Source organism: Antechinus flavipes, chromosome 4, assembly GCF_016432865.1.
Source record: "Antechinus flavipes isolate AdamAnt ecotype Samford, QLD, Australia chromosome 4, AdamAnt_v2, whole genome shotgun sequence".
Lineage (NCBI taxonomy): Eukaryota > Metazoa > Chordata > Mammalia > Dasyuromorphia > Dasyuridae > Antechinus > Antechinus flavipes.
In genome coordinates this window covers 475,409,145-475,432,860 of record NC_067401.1, presented here as the reverse complement: position 1 = coordinate 475,432,860, position 23,716 = coordinate 475,409,145, and the positions used below count along the sequence as shown (strand labels likewise).

Below are 23,716 nucleotides of genomic sequence, written 5' to 3'. Positions count from 1 at the left end.
GCCAACATAGAAAAGAATTGTTTAACTATAGGGTCAAAACTGGGAACAGAGAAGAGAAGTGAAGGAAAGCAGAGTGAATGGCTTAATAAAAGACCCAAGGGGACAAGATGTTAGAATTTGCAAGAGGTGAAGCTTAAGGAAAAGGAGTGATCCTCATTTCAAAGTAAAGTATATCATAGTTCTGCCATTGAATTCCTGGTTTTCTCACATGATTATAATTTAATAATATACAGAACTTTAAGACTTTGAAAATCTGTCATATGCAAAAGGGACTAGAGTCATCCTTGGATCCAAGTGCCAGAATTAGGACCAACAGATGGATGTTCCATCTAGGGAAATGTAGGCTTGATACATCCATTTCCCAAAGTAGTGTGGGCTGCCTCAGTAAGGAGGGAGTTCCCATTCACAAACTAAAGAAGGATAAATTTCTTTTTTTGTCAGATGGTAGAGGAAGGATTCCTACTAAAGTCTGGATTGAACTTGGCAGCTTTTCCAGTCCCTGCCAGGGTTCTCTGATTACAAGTAGGAGAGATTCTAGTTCTTCAGTCTATAAACACCTAATAATAAGGGACAAAAAAAAAAAAAAGCAGCAGGATGATGCAGTGGAAAGCAATTAGATCTAGAATCAGAGGAGCTGAATTATAATCCTGGCTAGACCTTTTACCACTTGAATAACTTTGGGGGCAGCTAGGTGGCATAGTGAATAGTACGGCCAGGAGTCAGGAAGACTCAATTCATGAGTTCAAATCTGACTTCAGAAGTCACTTCAGCCTGTTTTCCTCAGTTTCCTCAACTGTGAAATAAGCTGGAGAGGGAAATGGTCAGCACCTCTCATATCTTTGCTCAAGAAATCCAAATGAGGGTCACAGAGAGTAGAATATAACTGAGATGACTGCATGACAACAATACTTTTGGGTAAGTCATCCCACATCCCCAGGTCGCATTTTCCCCATTTATTGGACTAGGGACGTAGAATAGATGATCTTTCACATCCATCAGAGCTACAAATCAAGAGACAATGGTCATTTGTAAACAATTAAAGGAACTAAGATGAAGAATGAGAAATATGTTTTTGAACATGACCAATAAAGGCAAATATTTGAGTCAAATACAGAGAGAGTAGACTAATTTATTTCTAAAGTCTCATCCAGCTCTAAATGCTGACTCTATGACCTTCATTGCCATAACCTGGTTTTATTTTAAAATATATACATATATATATGGAAAGTTGAGATGATTTCTTTTTCTATCAATAACTTTTCTTGTGGCAAGTAAGTTAGCCAATTAAGCAGAATTTTCCTAAATCTTCTCTTATTCTTATTCTCTCCAAAAAACTATGAAAGACAAAAGAAAAGAATATATTTCAAAATAGTGTGATTAGAAGGAAGTTAGTGGGGGAAAAAAAAACAAAATCACACTTCATTGTTAGATGGAGAAAATGAAGTACAGGAAGAAGAAATTTTCCTGATGACACTAAGTCTACAAAGAGTATAGATAGGGTTAGAACTCAGGTTTGGGGAGACCTACACCAGGCAGGCACATGTTTTTTTAGATTAATGAGGAAGGTTGTTCATGAATGTGTGTGTGTGTGTGTTCTCACATGCATAAGTGTGTGCACATTTGTCTATGTGCACATGACCAAGATAGGTGTATGCTGTAAGAATGGATAAAGGCTTTCAGAAATATAGGTGTTAAGTAAATAGCCTTGAAAAAGCAGATACATTAAAAAAGATGTATCAAAAAGTTTAGCCGGAAAGACTATTTTATCTTTGTAAGAATACTATACTCAAGAAAATTAACAAATAAGCCTTGGCTTTCATTCACAAAAATTGATGTCCATGAGGACACATGATTCAGTGGTCTGCTTTAGAGCAAGAAAGTATAAAGAAAGTAGAGAACGTTTATTCTACATTTCAGTGAGGCCTTCAAAAACGATGACTATGCTTTATGTGAATTTTTAAATCTCCATTACAGGATTTGATCCCTTCTAATGAAGTCTTTCTTTATGTTCTTGAGAACCATACAGTACAGCTTACCTAGATTAGGATGGTGACTCCATAATTCAATACAGTAACAGATATGCAACTGACAAGAATAAAGCCCTGTATCCCTCTAGTGCTTAATCTGAGGGATCAAAGACTAAAAATCAGACATTCATAAAAACTTGTGATTTACACACTTGGCTTAGCCACGGGCTAAAATCACACGGATATGCTTCTGGATAAATCCAAGATACATAACATCTCTATTGAGGAAGCCAAATCTCTAAAAAGTGTCAGATAGGCTTTTTAAATTCCTTAAATTTACAGTCTACTAGGCCATCACACATCTCCATGTGAATCGGAAATATGAGGGACTGTCAGAAGATCCTATCATCTAAGTGTTGCCAAGACATTCTGCAAACAATAGAAGCACTTACCACCAAGTCCCAGTTATTCTGTTCAAGCAACGTAATGGCTTCATCAATGTTTTCGATGCCAGTACAAGCCTGAAAATGAAATAAACAAGAATATTTAAATGGAGATGAAACAACAAATTAACTTTTAAAGCAAAACAATGAGAAAACCAATCCTAACCACGTCCAATAAATCTAAGTGACCGGATCTGTTTAGGTAATTTAAAGAACAAAATCTGTACAGGATGTAGGCAAGTAGGTAGGTGACTTGCTGATTCCAGTGCTAGATTTGGAGTCAGAATAATGAATTCAAATTCAGATTCAGAAATTTATTAGTTGCATGAACCTGGACAAGTCATTTTACCTCTGTGCTTTGGTTTTCTTATCCATGAAATAAGGATAATAATAGCATAGTTTCCCAGGATTGTAGTGAGGATCAAATGAAATATTTGAAGTATTTTGTATATCTTAAAACAATATATATAAATATGAAACAAAACAATAAAATATGCTAGCTCGTGTTGCTGCTGCTGTTAGTAAATCTGAGATGGAGACATTCTAGTATCTCGTTCTCTTTGTGGAGGACAACTTGAGACCTCTCAGATAAAGGAAGGTCATCTATGAGGCCAAAGAAGAAGGGAACCATGAGATCCAGCCTCCTGAAGTCTAGGGTTCTTTTCACTACACCACACTATCTCAAGTATATAAACAAATACACAAAAATACATTGTTAATCTATTATTCAATAACTGAAGACATGTTTTTAAAAGAGTATTTATAGAAAAGGTAAAAATTTAATGGGCCCCAATTCATCATATTTAATCTTTTCATAGCAAGGTCAACTTTCTCTCAATATACAGGCTCTTAATAATAAAATAATTTTTCAATATCTTCTCTCATTTTAATAATATTATTTACATAGCATTCTAATATTTGCAAAGCATTTTTCAAAAGGCCCATTTCAATTATCCCAATATTCTTAAAAAGCTTAGTTCTAATTATCCCTGTTTTAAGGCACAAAAAACAAGATCCTGAGGAGGTTGGGTGGCTTGCCCAAGTCCCAGCCTGGTAGTCCCTGAGCCACGTGTGAGTTCAGAGGACACAGATGGCAAGGATCGCAGAGATTTCTAGCTATACTTTCTAGGGGGAAACTGTGCTCAAGGCCTCTGAGAACAGATTTGTCCGAAGGGTCTGTGAATTTCCTGAGTGCCAGGGGGCATGAACCTGCCACTATATAGCCTCAGGAACTTTTCTTTTCTTTTTTTATTAATAGCTTTTTATTTACAAATTATATGCGTGGGTAATTTTATGCCATTGACAACTGCCAAACCTTTTGTTCCAATTTTTCCCCTCACCCCCTCCCCTAGATGGCAGAATGATCAATACATGTTAAATATGTTAAAGTATAAATTAAATGCAAAATAAGTATACATGTCCAAACCGTTATTTTGCTGTACAAAAAGAATCGGACTCTGAAATAGTGTACAATTAGCCTGTAAAGGAAATCAAAAATGCAGGCAGACAAAAATATAGGGAATGGGAATTCTATGTAGTGGTTCATAGTTATCTCCCAGAGTTCTTTCTCTGGATGTAGCTGGTTGAATTCATTACTGCTCCATTGGAACTGATTTGGTTCATCTCACTGCTGAAGATGGCAGATCCATCAGAATTGATCATCATATGGTATTGTTGTTGAAGTATAGAATGATCTCCTGGTCCTGCTCATTTCACTCAGCACCTCAGGAACTTTTCATCTTTAATCTGTCAGTGTTAAAACATGATCTATACCCAATCTGAGAAATTATAACTCACTTTAGGGCTAAGAAAGGAAGGATTAAATTCTTAGTAATTCATTTGAAATGTTTCAAGTTAGTCAGCCAGCCAAAATCTACCTTCTCACTGTTCCATCATACTCCCCAGTAGAGAACATGGAAAAAACAAATACCTTTACAAACACATATGGTCAATCAAAACAAATTTCCACACTGGCCATGTCCACTCTGCAATCTGAGTCTTTCATCTTTTTATCAGGAGTAGGTACTTTGTTTCATCAGAGTCCCAGAATCATGGTCGGGCATTTCCTTGATAATATTATTCCATCCCCTGTATATATAACTTGTTCACTGACTGTCAAATTTATAAACATCTCCAAGATTTTTGCCACCTCAAAAAGTTAATATTTTTGTATATCCTTAAAAGTTTGTTTTAAGGAACCTGCCCTTCCTCCAATTTTCCCTCATTCCCTTTTCTCTCCCTATTTCACTACTACATGATTATGTATGTCTGTATGTACGTACATGCGCGCGCGCACACACACACACACACACACACACACACACACACCCCCTTCCTTCTTTAATTCAGTTGAGTGAAGTTTGAATGCCAGCAACAACCCCTAACATGGAAATCCATTTGGCATATTCTGATTATGAGATGATTATTCCTAACCTTCTTCTCTATTCTCTCACCTCCTAATGTATTCTTCTTCCTCTAACTTTCTATTATTTTCTTCTAATCATCAAAACATAACAAAACCACTCTCTAAACCATATCCAGTTGAACTCCCTCTATTACTACTGATGTTATAATTCAGAGGATTCACATGTATGATTTCTCAATATCTGAATGTAAGCCATTTATCTTCATTTAGTCCTTTATCATTGTAGTTCACATTAATCTTTTTATATTTCTCTTAATGCCTGTTTATACTTCAAAGTTCTTCCACAACTCTGGTCTTTGACAGAAATGCTTGGAAACCCTTTATGTCATTAAATATCCATTATTTCTCCTGTAGCTTTATATTCACTTTTGCTGAATAAGGTATTCTGGCTACAAGCTAATCTCTTTTACCTTACGAAATATTGTGTTCCAAACTCTCTGCTTCTTTGGAGTAGTGACCACTAAGTCATATATGATATATGAAAATAATGTTAAGATAATGGAAAAGCTGTGGCCACCCAGATTCCCTGACAAGGTCCAGTCTTCTTTCCATTACCCCACAGTTACCACAGCTACAAAAGCAGGAATTTGAATGATTTTACTCAAAATCATTTTTTCTCCTGACTACCTTCAGAAGTACTACAGTGACACTTCCAACAAAAATCTCATTTATAATGTGTATAGGAAAACAACCTTAAATTTTTAAGAGCCATTCCCCAATTAATAAGTAGTCAAAGGATAAAACTAAACAATTTTCAGAGAAAAACTGAAGTCATCTAAAGTCATATAAAAATGCTCCAAATGACTAATAAATACAGAAATTAAAATATAAGTAATTGAGATTTCATCAGACTAGCAAAGATGACTTTAAAAAAAAAAAAAGAACATGACAAATGTTAGAGAGGTTGTGAGAAAGCAAGTACATCAATTCATTGATGATGGAGCTGTCAATTGGTCCATTCATTCTAGAAACAATAGGAAACTATTAGAAAATGATACTAAATTGTACATACATATTTTTTGAGTTAGTAATAGTGAGTCTACATCCCAAAATAATCAAAGGGTAAAAGGATCTATTTATATATAAAAATATTCACAATTCTTTCATGTAGTACAAAGAACTGGAAACTAAAAAGTGTACATATCATTTGGATGATGGCAGAATAAATTAATTGTATATAAATCTGATGAAATACTATTTGATGTAAGAAATGATGAAGGAGATCATTTCAGAAAAACTTGAGAAAACTGGTATGAATAGATGCAAACCAGGAAAATAATTAACACAATAACAACATTATAAAGTCAAACACCTTTGAAGGATTTGAAGGATAATTACATCATAATGGCAAATCACAATTTCAGAAGATCCATGATGAAAAATGCTATCTGCTTCCTGATAGAAAAATTCAGAATCCATCATCAAAGTAAGACATATTTCTGGACATGATCAATATAGGAATTTGTTTTGGTTAACTATGTAAAATTATTTTTAAAGATTTTTAATTTAATGTAATCAAAATTGTCCAAAACTTTTGCCTTTCATAATATTCTCTAGTTATCATAAATTCCCTCCTTCTCCAAAAATCTGATAGGTAAATTATCCCTTACTCTTCTACTATGCTTATGGTATCATTCTTTGTGCCCAAATCACATACCCATTTTGATATTATTTTGGTATGGGGTATAAGAGGTATGTCTATGAGGAGTTTCTAACATACTATTTTCCAGTTTTCCCAGAAATTTTTGTCAAATAGTGAGTTCTTATCCCAGAAACCGAAGCTTATCAAATACCAAATTACCATAGTCCTTGATTATTGTGTCATGTGTATCTAATCTATTCCACTGATTTACCACTCTTATTTCTTAGCCAGTACCAAAATGGTTCTGATGATTGCTGTTTTATGTTTTTAGATCTGGTATCGCTAAGTCACCATCCTTTGTATTTTTTTTTTCCATTAATTCCCTTGATCTTTTGCTCTTCCAGATGAATTGTGTTATTATTTTTTCTAGTTCTATAAAATAATTTTGTAGCAGTTTGATTGTTATGACACTGAAAAAGTAGATCAATTTAGGCAGATTTTTTATTATATTTTTTTTTATTATTATTATATTAGCTCAACCTACCCAGGAGCAACTGATAGTAATCAGTTTGTTTTGAAGATTGCATTCTTCCCATACCAAAATAAGGTCAAAATAGGTAGATGATTTGGGCATAAAAGCTGATAGCATAAGCAAATTAGGAGAGCAAGGGATAATTTAACTATCAGCTCTTTGGAAAAGGGTGGGATTTATAACCAATGAAGAATTTGAGAACATTATGAAAGGCAAAATGGACAACTTTTCAATTACATTAAATTTTAAAAGTATTTGCACAAACAAAACCAACAGAAACAAGATTGAAAAAGGAAGCACAAAACTGAGGAAAAATTTTTGCAGCCAATATTTTTGATAAAAGTCTCATTTCTAAAATATATAAAAAACTATGTCAAAATTATAAGAATACAAGTTTTTCCCCAATTGATAAATGGTCATAGGTTATGAACAATTTTCAGATGATGAAATTAAAGCCATCTATGGTCATATAAAAAAAAACGCTCTAAATCGCTATTGATTAGAGAAATGCAAATTAAAACAATTCTGAAGTACCACCTCATTCTCTCAGATTGACTAAAATGACAGGAAAAATAATGACAAATGTTGGAGGGGATGTGAGAAAACTGGGACACTAATGCATTGTTGGTGGAACTGTGAAATGATCTAACCATTCTGGAGAGCAATCTGGACCTATGCCCAAAAGGCTATTAAACTGTGCATACCTTTTGATCCAGCAGTGCCATTGCTGGGTCTGTAAACCAAGGAAATCATAAAAGAGGGAAAAGAACCCACATAAGCAAAAATGTTTGTAGCAGCTCTTTTTGTGGTAGCAAAGAAATGGAAAATAAATAGATGCCCATCAACTGAGGAACTGAACAAATTGTGGTATATGTAGATAACAGAATATTACTGTTCTGTAAAAAAAAAAAAGGTTGAAGAAGATAGTTTTAGAAAGGCCTGAACAGATTTACACAAACTGATGCTGAGTCAAACAAGCAGAACCAGAAATATATTGCAGTACAATAACAGAAAGAATGTGTGTCGATCAACTAGGAAAGACTTGGTTCTTCTGGTGATTTAGTATTCCAAGGCAATCCCAGAAGACTTTGGATAGAAAACTTGCCCAGGATCACAAAGCTAATAAGTGTCAAGTGTATGAGGGTGAATTTGAGCTCAGGTCCTCCTGATTTCCTTGTTAATTCATACCATTCCTCTTCCTTTTAAAGTTACTGGCAAAAGGTGTATCAGATTTATTAACTTTTTTTTTTTTCAGTTCTAACCTTTTTGTTTTCCAAGTCATGTCTCATCTGATTTTAAATATTCCTCTTTGGGATTCATTTTGCATTTATTTGTGGAGTTCTTAAATTTTTAGTACCACATCTCATTCACTAGTCATGTCTTTTTCTACTGTTGTTAATTTTTTAAGGATATAATGTAAGGAGATGTAAAAGAAATGAAAGGCATAAGGAATAAACAGAAAAAACCAAACTGTTCCTATTCGCTAGTGTCTTATAAAAGACTGTAGGTAAATAACTGAGATAATTAATAACTTCAGTTAAATAGCAGATTAGAAAACAAATACACAAAAATTAATAGCATTTATATTTAACAAAATCTGAAAGAAATAAAAACAGAAAACCCATTTGAAAGAACTACAAAATATACAAAGTTATTGAGAATCAATTACAATTCAGCTTCTGATCCTCATCATTCCATCAAAATCATTCTCCTCAAATTTATCAATGATCTTTCTTAGCTGCCAAATTCAATGGCCTTTTCTCAGCTCTCATTGTCCTCAACCTCTCTGCAGCCTCTGACACTTCAATCACTCTTTTTTTCTGATACTCTCTTCTCAACAGGTTTTTCAACACTACCTTCTCCTGACTGACTACTCCTTTAGTTTCTTTTGCTGGATATTCTTATACAAATCCATACCTCAATAACCATGGGAATGATTCTTTTCTTCTCCATCTATACTATTTCATGATATCATCAATTCCTATTGACTGTATTATCATCACTTTGCTAAAGATTCTCAACTCTACTTATGTAGCTCTCTCTGTTGCCTTCTATTCTCCCATCTCCAAAGTTCATTAGACATCTTGAACTTGATGTCCTATAGACATCTTAAGTTCAACATGTAAAAAAGTGAAATTATTTTTTTTCTTCCAAACCTCTAATCCTCTTCATCACTGTCAAGAAAACAACTATCCTCCCAGTCTCCCAGACCTGCTCGATCCCTGTCTCTCACTGCTCCCCTCTCCCACTAACCAATCAGCTGCCAAGAATTGTCAATTTTGCCTCTCCTTTCTTTCCGCTGATACTGGCACTCCTTCCTCATGCCCAGGCTGCCTGCCACAAGTCTCTCCCTTCTTAGTTCATCCTTCACTCAGATGCCAAAGGGATTTTTCTAAAGCACAGGTCTGATCACCTCATCCTTCTACATGATAAACTCCAGCGGTATACTTTATCACCTTTGTGATCAATCCTGTTTGGCTTTCAAAACCCTTTAAACTTAGCACACTTCCCTGCCCTTTGAAGACTCCCTCTAAACTGGTGACAATGGCTTCCTTATAGCTCCTTGAAAAAGACATTCCTTCTCCAGAATGAAGCATTTTCACTGGCTCTCCCCTATGTCTATAATGTTCTCCCTCCTCATTTCTACTTGTTAATTTTGCAACTAAAATCCCCTCTCCTACAGGAATCTCTTCCAAATCTGTTTCTTGTATATAATTTATTTGTATACTTCTATCTGTATATATTAGAATGTGAGCAACTTGAGAGAAGGGGCTGTCTTTTGTCTTGCTTTGTATCCCAGTGCTTACCATACTGCCTGGCACATAGTAGGTGCTGAATATTTACTAATTGACTCTGCAGACAATTCTCAGATCAATTTTTCTAGCTCTACTCTGCTTACTCTCAGCCTCTGTTTACTCTCAGCTGTGTTTACATCTCTCCAAGTGTCCATTAGGTATCTTGAGCTGGAAATCTCAGCAGACTTCTTGGTAACATCTCTGATATCCATCCCTTTCTCTCCTCTTATACTTACACAACTCTGAGGCAGGGCTGCATGAATCAGACTAGACTGCTGCAATAGCCTGGGTTTCCCTGCCTCAGTGTCTCCTCACTCTAGTGCACCCAGAACTGACCTTATCATGCTCTTACTTAATTAACTCCAATGATTCCCTATCAAATCCAGGATTAAGAAGAAATTTCTTCATTTGGCTTTTAAAGTCATCCACAACTTGCTGAAATCACTTTCCCTCTATGGTTCTGGATCTTCAAAATTGGCTCTCAGTGTAATCATGTTGAATTATTTAAAAACTTGAAACATCAATGGATGGAAAAATGTGAAAAAATCCTTCTGAATGCATATTACATTTCTCAGTCCCTGTTTTTTATTAATAACATATGTATGAAAATAAACTCTATCTTGTTTCTTTAATTCTGCTACTTACTTCCCCCTGAAATAACAATCCTGTTTGAAATAATTAGAATGCTACTATTTACTGTTTCTATACAGGGGAATGGAAGCAATAGAAGCCATCAAAAGAGAAAGGGACCTTAAGAGCCTGTTTTCAAAAATGGAGGAGGGGGTTTGGAGGACAGGAGAGACTATAAAAGCTTAATTATTTCAATTCAAATGTTTTTTTTTTTCCTGATTTAACAGCTTTCCCTGAAAAATATCATTAAAACCAACAGCTACAGTCAACAACATAGGCCTTATTTCAATTTTATAAATGCATGTTCTGGGTAAGAGAAGAGGCCCATAAGCATCCTCTGGCTTTCAAGCATCAAGTGGCTTTCCAAGATTGTTTCAATTGCTCAACAGCTTCCAGAGTCCCAGGGTGGGGCTTATGCAATCAGGAGACTCATTAAGTAGTCACACTAATTCCAAAAAAGTTTTTACTATTGCATAATTTGCTAAGTTTTTAATAAAATTTACCAATAATGATGGATTTCACTTAAAGTGAGACTTCTCAATACAATCGCCAATTAGTTTCTTGAGAGCAAGACCTATGATCATGTAAAAACAAAAAAATTGCTTTTGACTCTTAGACACAAGCTAACTGCTTTGAATAGATTGTTGACTTCACCACTGTTTGCACAGAGCTCTATCAACATCTAACAAAAATACTCCAATGGCACCATAGAATCACAGGGTTTTGAGCCAAAAGGGTTCTTACATATCATCTCATCTGGTTTTATACAGAAAGAAACAAATTGGAGGGGGGCAAGGGAGGTCAAGGATTACAGAAATAAGATTTTAACCACAGTCAAAAATAATCCAAACCTGGATTTTCTACATTTTACCTTATCTGAAACAACTTATGGTCTTCTTTCTACTATTGCTGCTGACATGGTTAAGTCACTAGGCCAAATCACTATTCATAGCATTTAGGAAGAAGTCTGTCTTTTCTAATTTGAACTTGTATTCCTTTCTAGCTAAGGTCTCCCTTCTTTATTATTGAGGCAAAAAGTTAAGTTACTGAAAATGTCAAGTAGAGAATTAATCTTTGACAGTGTCTGTTAATGGGCAAGGAAAGTTAGAGGAAGAATAGACCTTTTCTTGAATCATCTTGATTTCTTGAAGAGGTGAGTTCAATCAGTAACTTCAGGGCTAATCTTCTGGTTTGCTAGGAGCAATGGCCGTGCTCAGTCTCTCTTTTCTCTACCACAACTCAGCTTTAGTTTTTTTCTTTTTGCTTATTTCCCAGTGTTACAGCTATATCATTCTTCCTACTTCAGAATAAAGTCTCCCTTCTCTTGCAGAATGTATGGCTCTTGAGCTTGATTCAAGTCTACCTTGTGGGCTCAAAAATCACGAGTCCCAAATAGCTCTCAAAGCTGCAATCTTCTCTAAAGTACAAATCCCAAGATACCACTCAGTTCTCCTTGTTATACACACTTTCTCTCTGTTTGTGTCTCTGTGTCTGTCTCTATCTCTGTCTCTCTGTCTCCCTCTTTCCGCCTCCTCCCTGTCTCTGTGTGTATGTGTGTGTGTGTGTGTCTGTCTGTCCCCCCCATTATATACGCATTACCTAATTTCATTCATTCTACAGTCACTTAGAAAATATCAACAATGTAACATGGAGCCATTCTCACATAAAATAAATAGAATTCCAATTCAATGGAAAGGCACTAGAACCTGAGGAGATCAGAATAGTCCTCCTGTAGGAGGTGGCACTCTTGAGCAAGCCTGGAAGGAAGCTGGGATTCTAAGAGTACAGAGGAAGAAAGAAGATATTATAAGCACGAAGGACAGTCTATGCAAAGTCAGAGATAGGAGAAAGAATGTTCCTGCCTTCTGGCTTCTGGCTTCCTTCAAATCTCATTCCACCTTCTACAAAAAGCCCTTCCTGATTCTTTTAATGCTGGTACCATTCTGCTACTGATTGTCTCCAGTTTAACCTGTATCTTATTTGTACAAAATTATTCCCCCTGTCCTTTAAGTGGTTTCGTTCCTTGAGATGAGGAATTTTTCTGTGTGTTTGTTTAAATCCTTAGTGCTTAGTATACAGCAGGCAGGTAATAAATACTCGATGACTTGAATTGTTGTTGGACTCCATCTTATGCAATATTGTCTCTCAAGATACAACAGTGCCTTTTAGTCATAATTAAGCATTTCTTAATGTAGCTGCAAAAAGTCATTGTAAAAATAACAAGTAATCCCAAATAAAAATTGAAGTTGTACCATGAAGTGAACTAAAAACTTTGGAGAAATCTGTGAGGAAAAGAGGAGGAAAAAAAATCCTTTATCATTGGTTACAACCTGCTCAGGGATAGTGAAACAGCTATTTGCAATAAAGTATATGCATTAATTCTTTTCCCAGATACAAACAGAATTTTAATTACGCTTAAATATTAAATGATGGTTATAGTTAACCTGATTACAGCTCTTGTGAATGTTGTCAAAGAGAAATTATTACCAAAAGAAAACTATTACAGTTTCAGGTGACATTAATAGAAGTATAGCATTCACGTCAATCCATAATGTCTATGGAAAAAGAAGACTTTGTATCCAGCATGTGTGCCACACATGCTTGTTAGCTGATTAGAAACCATAAAAATGTATACTGGCTCCAGTCAAGCCTGCAGTACCACTGACTTAATTCAGAATTTTATTTTTTTTAAAATAGCTTTTTATTTACAAGTTATATGCATGGGTAATTTTACAGCATTGACAATTGCCAAATCTTCTGTTCCAATTTTTCCCCTCCTTCCCCCTACCTCCTCCCCTAGATGGCAGGATGACCAGTAGATGTTAACATTTTAATTCAGAATTTTAAAAGCCTTTACAAATATTAGGATTATCCTAACTCAAAACCTCCTAAACATTCCAAATTCAAAAGATAATTCCAAATTCAAAAGTAAACATGAAACACAGAATCATTATTTATTACAATTTTAAATCATCATTTTCAGAAAGGCCTGGAGAGACTTACACGAACTGATGCTGAGTGAAATGAGCAGGGCCAGGAGATCATTATATATACTTCAACAACAATACTATATGAGGATCAATTCTGATGGACCTGGCCATCTTCAGCAATGAGATGAACCAAATCAGTTCCAATGGAGCAGTAATGAACTAAACCAGCTACATCCAGCGAAAGAACTCTGGGAGATGATTAAGAACCATTACATTGAATTCCCAATCCCTCTATTTTTGCCTGCCTGCATTTTGGATTTCCTTCACAGGTTAATTGTACACTATTTCAGAGTCCGATTCTTTTTATACAGCAAAATAGCAGTTTGGTCATGTATACTTACTGTGTATTTAACTTATACTTTAATATATTTAACATCTACTGGTCATCCTGCCATTTAGGGGAGGAGGTGGGGGGAAGGAGGGGAAAAATTGGAACAAAAGGTTTGGCAATTGTCAATGCTGTAAAATTACCCATGCATATAATTTGTAAATAAAAAGCTATTTAAAAAAAAATTTTTTTAATCATCATTTTAAAGAATTTTTAAGTAACACCCTTTATCCACTCTAATTTTTCTTAATCATTACAAATCCTTTTATTAAAAATCTATACAAAAAAAAAAAATCTATACAAGTGTACCTGTTGGCAACATGTACCTGAGAAAGGAAAACAAATCAACTCTTATACTTCACTATTTTATATGGCAACATACCACCTCCTGATATTATCTATTGGAGGGAGAGGGTTGTTTCGGCCTCTTTTTTTTTTTTAAATCATATCTAAAGGTGAAACCTAGAAATACAGTTATAAACTCTATTCTCTGTCTAAAAGTCCACTATGATTCAACACAGCTATATTTTAATCATTTAAGTAGACTCTAACATGAATCCTTCTGATTCCAAAAAGTAGCAGAGTCCAGTAGGCATCTCCCCCTCAAATGAAATATTCAGTTGTTTCTTATTAAGAAATACTAGTCAGTTTCTTATTCAGCTTTAGTTTGGGAAATAATTTGCTACTACAACTCCAATTACTACTATAATAGTACTAACTATTCAAATCTTGATGACACACATCCACACGCTCCACAGAGCCATTCTTACATAAAATAAACAGAATTCCAATTCAATAGACAGTGTCTTTTTTTAATCTCCTTGACTCAAACCTTTACTTCATTAATATTCTACCAGCAAAAAATGCTTCCTCCCAGCCCCATTAAAGTTGCCCAGTTAATAAGTGTGGGAGACTGCATTTGAACCTGAATTCAATTTCAATCTGAGTTGAATTCAGGTCTTTCTACTTCCAGGCCCAAAACTCAATGCCACTAAAAGCCAGTGCACGACTAGCCTCCTCCACACTTAAGCAAATTTTATTCTTTTTTTTTTTTTGCTGAGGCAATTGGGGTTAAGGGACTTGCCCAGAGTCACACAGTTACGAAGTATTAAATGTCTGAGTCCGAATTTGAAAAAAATTTTATTCTAATAGATCTTGCTTGCACTGAAAGATCTTTCAACAGAAGCAAGAAGAAAACCATAAAAGATCCCTTCTGTGAAGACATTCAAACTAAAGAATACAAATATGTAAATAACAGAACACCACCAACACCTATAACAAAACAATCTACCCTTGAAAACCCTTGATATTGTGCAAAGAACACCCTTTACCAACAGAGGAAATAGCTGAGCCAGAAAGAGCTGTCCTTCTTCCACATGTACTCACATTTCCCTTTGAAGTTACCACAGAATGCAGCATAAGAAAGTATATGGAAAGGGACAGGGTTGCTAGACCACTGCTGAAACTCAAGGTCCAACTCAATCCTCCATAATAATATCCTTTCATGATTGGTAAGGCTGGTATTTTGGTCCAGGTTCCCCAAAAACTACCTAGGTGAAATTTATCCTTTATTTCTCTTCAAAAAAAAAAAAAAGTGATAAAAATTGGCAGCTAAATCTTAAGAGGCTAAAAATTGAAGAGAAAAGTGAAACATCATTTCACACAATAAAGTATTATATTGCAATAGTTCTACACCTACAGAAATAGAGGATAAACTGAGAAATTTTCAGATACCTAAAAAAAGCCAAACCTTTAATTATTCTGAAATCTTTTAACAGAAACCCAGCTAAAATATATTATACAACAGGCAAGATTGATCAAACATTATTTAAATTTGTCTTCAAGATTCAAAGTCAGCATGTAGTACAGCATTCATACTTGGACAAGAATGTTCCTAAGGAAACTCCCAGCAAGGGATCACATGGCCTTTACTGGAAGACCACCAATCAGAAAGAAAAACTTCTTGTCTGAGCAGCCCATTCCACTTTAGAATAATAACTTTACCTATTTGGGAATCAGGAAGCTTTTCCTTCCATTGGCTCTAAATCTGCTTCCCTAAAATTTCTATCCATTTCAATTAGCTCATTCCTTCAGGACAATCCAAAATCCCACTTTCCCAAAAAGGTCCCTGAATGCCTAAAGAGTATAATCATGTGTCTACTCAGTTTTTCCTTCACAAAGCAAAATACATTCAATCCTTCAAACAATACTCTTAGGGCATGAACCTTTTAAAGGCCTTTCATCACCCAGGTTGTTTCTTCTGGATACTTTTGAGTATATTCAATTCAGAAGCATTCCAGTATCTTTCTAAAACTATGGCATTTATAGCTGAACACATGGTGAAGGGGCTTGATCACAACAAGGGCAAAGCAAATAAGAACAATTATGCCTTGTTCTAGACACTGCCCCCTCTCTCTTGCTAGATATTGCCTCTCAATGCACACTGTGGAATCCTGGTAGTATTAAAACATGGACCTTTATTTCTGGAAGATATTCAGAAATCTGCAATTTCCTGAAGGCAATCCAGCTCACACTCTTCCTCTAGTCAAATGGTAACACCAGAACTAAAAGTCCTTAATATGCTAATTGGGGGATATGCCAGATGTTTAAATTAACCCCTATTTTATTCCAAACAGTATCATTTAGTTTAGGGGGAATGGCTATTTGTTATATTTGTCCGTTAATATAAATTTATTCAGTTTAGTGAACTAATGTTAGAACATATTTTACATATGTTTTATTTGGGGAGAATTAATTAAGGTTAGATAGAATTCTTTCTAGGGTCCTCAAACTATGGCCGTGGGCCAGATGCAGCAGCTAAGGACATTTATCCCCCTCACTCAGGGCTATGAAGTTTCTTTATTTAAAGGCCCACAAAACAAAGTTTTTGTTTTTACTATAGTCTGGCCCTCCAACAGTCTGAGGGACAGTGAAATGGACCCCTATTTAAAAAGTGTGAGGACCCCTGCAGGAACTTAAATTATGGGTTATAAGTTCACTTGCTTAACCACAGAAAGTTAAGTAGAGGACCTTCATTCTTTTTCCCTGATGAGTAAGTGACCAAGTTCAGCATGGCTGACAGCCTAATAATATGGAAAGTCTTCTTCATCCTTTAATTGACCTCTCAATTACCCAACATGAGGAAAATAGCCATAAGCACCTAATCATTGGGTAATCCTTGCCTCATCTATCAGCCCTGACCATTTTCAAATTCTGTTTGAGGGGCTTAGTCCATTTAACCATATATAATAGGGTTTCAGGAACAGACCTTCTTCCTCCATGTATATTTTTAATGAATGATGGGTAGATCCTTTCTTAAGGTTACTTTCCAGGAAGGTCTGCAATGTTCTAGAACACAATGAAATACCATAATACCATCTGCAAAAAAAATGTATCTGAAATATCCCATCAACCATAGGCAATACCTCTTCAACTTGAACTCTCCATCCCAGTGGCAAGCATACTTCTCCCTGCTTTATGCCTGGCCTGATGTTTATGATCCAACAGTTAAACAAGTTTCATTCTGTTATCATATCATGCAAGAAATCTTGAATAATTTTGACCTACGGATAGAAAACACCTTGTTGGAAGAAAGCCTTCAAAATGGCTTCACTGAAGCAAATGCTTCGTAATAAATTATTTTAATAATAATTGATTTATATTAACTTAAAATAAAATTATAGCTTTTTCTATATATAGTTTTCAATTCATCACCCCTCCTTGTTAATAAATTTTTGTGAATCCCTATTCAAAATGGGGGTGATTTCTGTCAATTGCATGAAATATCTTTTCTCATCTTTCCAGATTTTTATTACTTTTTATTGTTACTTTATTAATAGCTGGGAGGCTGACTGAACAGAAAGTTGATTCAGTAAGGACTTCCATACTAACAATATGCCTTTTCCTATCTGTTAAAATATAATCAATTTCATTTTGTAATATTACTTGGTGCTCACCAGGTCTGATACTCATCAATTCTGTTTCAAATAAGTACCCATTATATATAGGCTTTGGTTTCTCTCATTCCCTATTCCTGATCTATGATTTCCAAAATGATAATCTTCATCTATTTCAAGATTTTCATAAAACATTATATTTTAATATATAATGATTTAATTCTAGAGAGTGTCTTACCAAGTTTTTATAATTTCTCTAATCCTCTGCAATAGATGTTGTCACAGAATCAGAAATTATTTTCATAATTTCCATGCAAATATTTATTTTGTATTTTTCATAAAAAATGATCAATTGACCATGAAATGATATTTCTGGTTGCCTTCAGTGGGACCAAAAAAAAAAAAAAAAGAAAGAAATCAACCCAGCCAATACTTTTATTTATTTTCCAAAGGTACATTTGTGATCGATCCTTCCATTTAGCTACAACTTCACTTTTTTCTTCCCCCTTCTTTCTTTCTTTCCTTTTTATTCATTTTTATGGCCTCCCCTCTCATCACTTTTCAGCTCCCTGTTATGTATTGCCTTTTCCCCATCAGAATGAAATCTCCTTAAGAGCAAGAACTGTTTCTTCTTGCTTATATTTACATTTCTTTACTTTTTGTATTTAGTACAGCATCTGGTATGTGGTAAGCTCTTAATTAAAACTTACTGACTTGACTTGATTTATAATTAGAATATCAAGAGTGAAACAAGCTATCTCAATAATATGCTGACTCATTCCTCACAGGAAAAAAATCTTACATTAAGAGCATCAATAACCTCACAGGGCTATAGATGGTAGAACCATTTTGGAAAGCATTTTATACATATTAGAATTATGCAAATAAATCACTAAAATGCCTATACCCTCTGAACCAGAGATTCCATTATGAGGCTTTTACCCAAGAAAGCCTCTGAAAGGAATAAAGTCCCCTAAATACACCAAAATATTTATAGCAGCAAAGATTAAAACAAAATAGATACCCATCAATTGGGAATAGTCAAACAAATTGTAGTATGGGAGTGTTATAGAATATTACTAAGGTATAAGAAATAATGAATGAGATGAATACAGAGAGGCATGGAAAGATCTACATGAATTTATGCAGAGTGAAGTAAACAGAACCACAGAACCAACAGACAAAATTACTATGACGATGTGACTGGAAAGAACAAGCACACACATACAAAAAAATCAAAAGGGAATGAAGCAAAAATATAAAAATTAATCAAATGAGAACTATGAGAAGACACTCCTAAGCTACTTCTTCACAGAAGTGGGAAGTTCACAGGTTACACTGCACTGATCAATTGTGACAATCTGTTTTTCTTTTTTATCTTCAGAAAATACTAATTATGGCCAAGATGGCAGAGTAAAAAGCATTCAAGCCCAAATCTCTCCCTCCCAAACATCAGATTTCTGGCGTGGCACAGCCCACAAAAGGTGAGGATGAGACATTTTCCTAGACAATTTAGGAGGTTGGAAGGAGAGGTCTGTGAAACAAAGGTGGGGAGGGGTTAACGTCCTAGACCAAAGTGGTAGCAAAACCCGCACTGGGTTTTGGGGACAAGGACAACAGAGGCAGCAACAGTTTCAAGTTGGAGGATTCTGGGAAGACAGCGGAATAAATCAGAAATTTCCTCCACACACACACAAAAAAGACAGAACATCACCTCAAAGTGACCACAGCGCAACAGAAATGAATAAAAATCAGGGCAAAGCAGTTGTCCACCTCAGACAATCCGAGAAGACTCCAGGAAAACTCCAATCTCAAGAGGCAGAAATTTGGCGAAGAGCAAACCCCTCCAACTCCATTCTGCAGAATCTACAACCAGTCCCTGGGGGCAGCTGAGTGGGGAGGCAGCTTACAGACTGCTAAGGAGGAAAAACTGAAGGACTAACCACTGATGGGGGACCCTGAGCCCAGCTGTGCTGAAGACATGAGGCTGCTGGCTGCAGAGGAAGGAGTCAGCACACACCTGCGAGATGCTGGCTGAGGAAAAGAGACCCTGCTGGCCGCCAGCTCCTGTGGGAGAGCAGAGGCCCTGGTTTCAGTTGCTGAAGGTGCATCCATCTAAAAATGCCACAGGAGCATTTATAGGACAACATGGTGGGGGGGAGGAGAAGAGGGGGAGGCTTAGCTGGGGTTGAGAGGTGCAAAGGAGAACCTAAGATTGGGACCTGGGACAGAGCTCAGAGACTAACAGCTAGAAGGACCAGAGGTCTAGGGCATCATCCCTAGTCCCTACAACTCAGATTTGATTATAATAAGCTGCTTAAAATAAAATAAAATAATACTAGTAAGCAAGCCACTCCTTTTTCAATGTCAAATGGCCCCAAGTTCTTGGAAGAACTTAAAAAGGTCTTTAAAAATCAAATAAGAAAGGAAAAATTTAAAATAAGAGCAAGCTGAGAAAATCAAGAAAATTATAAAATCAACCAACTGGAAATAGAGAATCAAAAACTTAAGGAAGAAAATAATTCCTTAAAAACCAGAACTGGCCAAACTCAAGATAATGACAATGGGAATGTAAAATATCTCATCAAGAAAAAGAAGTGATCTGGAAAATAAATCCAATGAGAGAAAAGTTACAATTTTTAAAAAAATCTTGATGAAATATTACAAGAAAGTATTAAGGAAAATTGCCCTGAGGTTCTAGAACAAGAAAGAAAAATAGTAGGGAAAAAAAAATCCATTGTGATTACACCTGAAAGAGATAGGAGGAGAAAAATTTATAGAACTATCACACCAAATCTCCCAGGTTAGGAAGAAAACATTACAAGCAACAAGAAAAAAAACAATTTAAATACTAACAGAGCTACAATCAGGATTATATAATACCTCGAATTAGTATGCTGAAAAACTGCAGATCTTGGAATATTATATTTCCTAGAACAAAAGTGTTGGGGTTACAACCAAGGATAACTTATTTAGCAAAGCTAATTATAATCCTGAATGGGGGTGGGATGGGAGAAGAAGAGCATTTAAAGACATGAAAGACTTTCAAGTATTTGTGACAAAGAGGGCAAAACTAATGGAAAATTTGACATAAAAGATATAGGAGAAATATAAGATAAACATTAAAGACCAATTATAAGATACTCAAAAAGTTAAACTTTTTATTTCTTATATATGAAAATATTATTAGTATTCTTAGGTATGCAATTATTATATGGGTAGTTTGAAAGAAAGGCTTGAACTGAGTCATATATGATGGGGTGATTTAAAAAAAATGAGTAGGGTGAAATAAAAGGGAGTAATTATTAAGTAATATAATTATATATAATATAAAATACATAATATAATATAATTATAATAATTAAGGGAATGTGGGAGGGAAGAGAAGAAAATATTACAGCAACTCTGATAAGGTCCAAATATATAAGAAACTGAGTCAAAAATATAAAAATAAGTGCCATTCCCCAATTGATAAATAACCAAATGACATGAATAAGTAGTTTTCAGAAGAAGAAATCAGAGCTATAAAGAGTCAAAAAGCAATGCTTTATTCATTGAAATACCCACCTCACACCTATCAAACTGGTGAACATGACAGAAAAGGAAAATGACAAGCACTAGAGTGAATGTGGAAACATAAGGATACTGATGAATTGTTGCTGGGACAGTGAACTGGACTAATCACTTTGGAGAACTATTTTGAAAAATGCTCCAAAGGCTCTAAAACTGCATATCCTTAGACTCAGCAACACTACTACTAGGTCTATATACTAAAGAGATCAAAACATGACTTCTACATACAAAAATATTTATAGCAGTTCTTTTAGTGATGACAAAAAATTGGAAATTAACAAGACACTCGTCAACAGGAGAGTGACTGAACAAATTGTTATATATAATTGTATCAGAATACTATAAGAATTGATAAGGGAATGGTTTCTGAAAAACCTAAAAAGACTTATATGAACTGATGCAGAATGAAGTGATCAGAGCCAAGAGAGCATTATACAAAGTATATGTATGGTCAACTATGATAGACTCAGCTACTCTACTAATAAAACGATCCAAGACAATTCCAAAGCATTCATAATGAAAAATGCTATCCACCTCCAGAGAGAACACTGATGAAATCTGAATACAGATCAAAGAAAATACCTTTTTTTTTTTTTTTGGTGGTGGTGGTGGTGGTGGTGGTGGTGGGGAAGGCAACATGACTAATATGGAAATATATTTTGCATAATTTCACATGTATAATGGCTTTTATACTGCTTGCCTTGCCTTCTTAATGGGTGGGCGAAGGGTGAGAGGGAAAGAGAACTGGGAATTCATTCCCTGGGGTTCATTAACTTGTTTTTGTTTTATTTTTTAAATTTATAACTTTCAATATCATTGGTTTCCTTTGTAATAGTATGTATTTTATTTTATAAATTTAAAAACATTATCCTGAGAAGGGAAACATGGATTTCACCAAGACTGCTAAAGAAGTTAACCTTTATACTAAACACTTTCAATCTTGGTAGGAATTATTTTTCTCTTGAATTTTCAGAAATCCATTTTGATCACTTCTGGGCAGACTTGCCCTATAGAATTTAAATCCAATGGATCTTACTTATATTTTTCTTAACCTTCTGAATTATTCTCTCTCAAAAAAATCAATTAGAAAAAAAAACACAAACGGTTTGAGAGCAAAGAGCATATTTCAATTCAGCATAGACTGATTAAATGCCTCCTAGGTAAAAATATATTAGGTACAGGAAATAGAAATATCTAACAGCCTCTGTCCTTCAAGAAGCTTATACTACACTAGAAAACCACAACATGGAATTCAAGAATTTCAGAATAGGAAAAGACATTAGAAGCTACCTATATACAATTCACAGTTATCTACAGATAGACAGATTAGTTAATAAAAAAGAGAGAGAGCATTAATAGCTTACAAAACCAAGAAAGCCTGGATAGAAAAGTATAACTTGAGTTGGGCACTCAGTCTATCTTCAACAAGCACTTACTACATGCCTATGTGCCAGGCACTGTGCTTGGCACTGGAAATACAGAGACAAAAGTAAAACAGTTCTTGCGTTTCAGGAGCTGTAATTCTACTAAGGGAGATAATATGTACATATACACAAAATAGATGCTATCAATTACAAGATCAGCCCCAACAGATGGAGTGAGGGTTCAGGAAAATCTTCATGTACAAGGTGACCCTTAAATTGAGCCATGAAATGAATCAGGGATTTTAAGAGGGTCATGGTAAGAATACCTTCCAGATATAGCAAATTATTAGTGCAAATTGAGTGTAGTGTATGAGGAACAGTAAAAAGGCCAATCTCACTCTACTAGTGTGTACATAAAAGGGGACAATGAGTAATAAGCTAGAAAGATAGGCTGAAGCTATATTGTAAGGGGCTCTAAATGCCAAATAGAAGAATTTATATTTGATCATAGAGGGGAAAATGGAGTTTAAATGAGAGAAAATAACAATTAAATGTGAACTCTAGGAAAATTATTGTAAGATCTTAAAGATGGATTGAAATGAAGAGCGACTTGAGGAATGGAGGCACATCTGGAAATAATTTCAATAGTTCAGGTTAGAGGTGATGAGGGCTTGGACTAGGTGTTTGTATAAGTGATGAAAAGTCAAGATTTGAGACATTATGGAGGTAGAAAGTATAAGATCCGGTGATAAATTAAACATGTGAAGTACATAAGACTGATAAGCTGAAGATGACACAAAGATTATAGACCTGGGTGACTGGGAAGATGGTAATAGCCTTAAAAGATTTCATCTGGCTCTGTGAAACAGGCGTGGAAGTAATCTAGGATTGGAGTTTGGTAAGACATGGATGGCAAGAGGTTGGAGAAAAGGAAGGGTATTCAAGAGTAGTGTGGAAATGAACTAATCAACCAAAGTGTCAAGACTGGAAAGTGAAGAAAGTAAAATCAGAGCAAGGGTAATGGCCTGAGAAGGAAATGAGAAGAGGAGAGACCAGAAATGAAGAAGTTCATTAGAAAGATGAAGATCTAGGGGAGATTAAGAAACAAGATTGAATGATAGATGACTGTAATCAAGGGCTCATATAATGAGTCAACTCATATACTTGCAGTATGAGTATTTAAACCTCAGA

General features: G+C 35.1%; 1 protein-coding gene across 2 annotated transcripts in view; it reads right to left on the bottom strand.

The window, feature by feature from the left end:
- FAF1 (Fas associated factor 1) overlaps positions 1–23,716 on the bottom strand; it is a 402,722-nt gene that overhangs the window by 347,539 nt on the left and 31,467 nt on the right. For both annotated transcript variants that reach the window (XM_051999721.1, XM_051999722.1), the window contains exon 2: positions 2,420–2,488. In XM_051999721.1, coding sequence (XP_051855681.1) covers positions 2,420–2,488 — 69 coding nt within the window. The remainder of the gene's footprint in view (positions 1–2,419; positions 2,489–23,716) is intronic.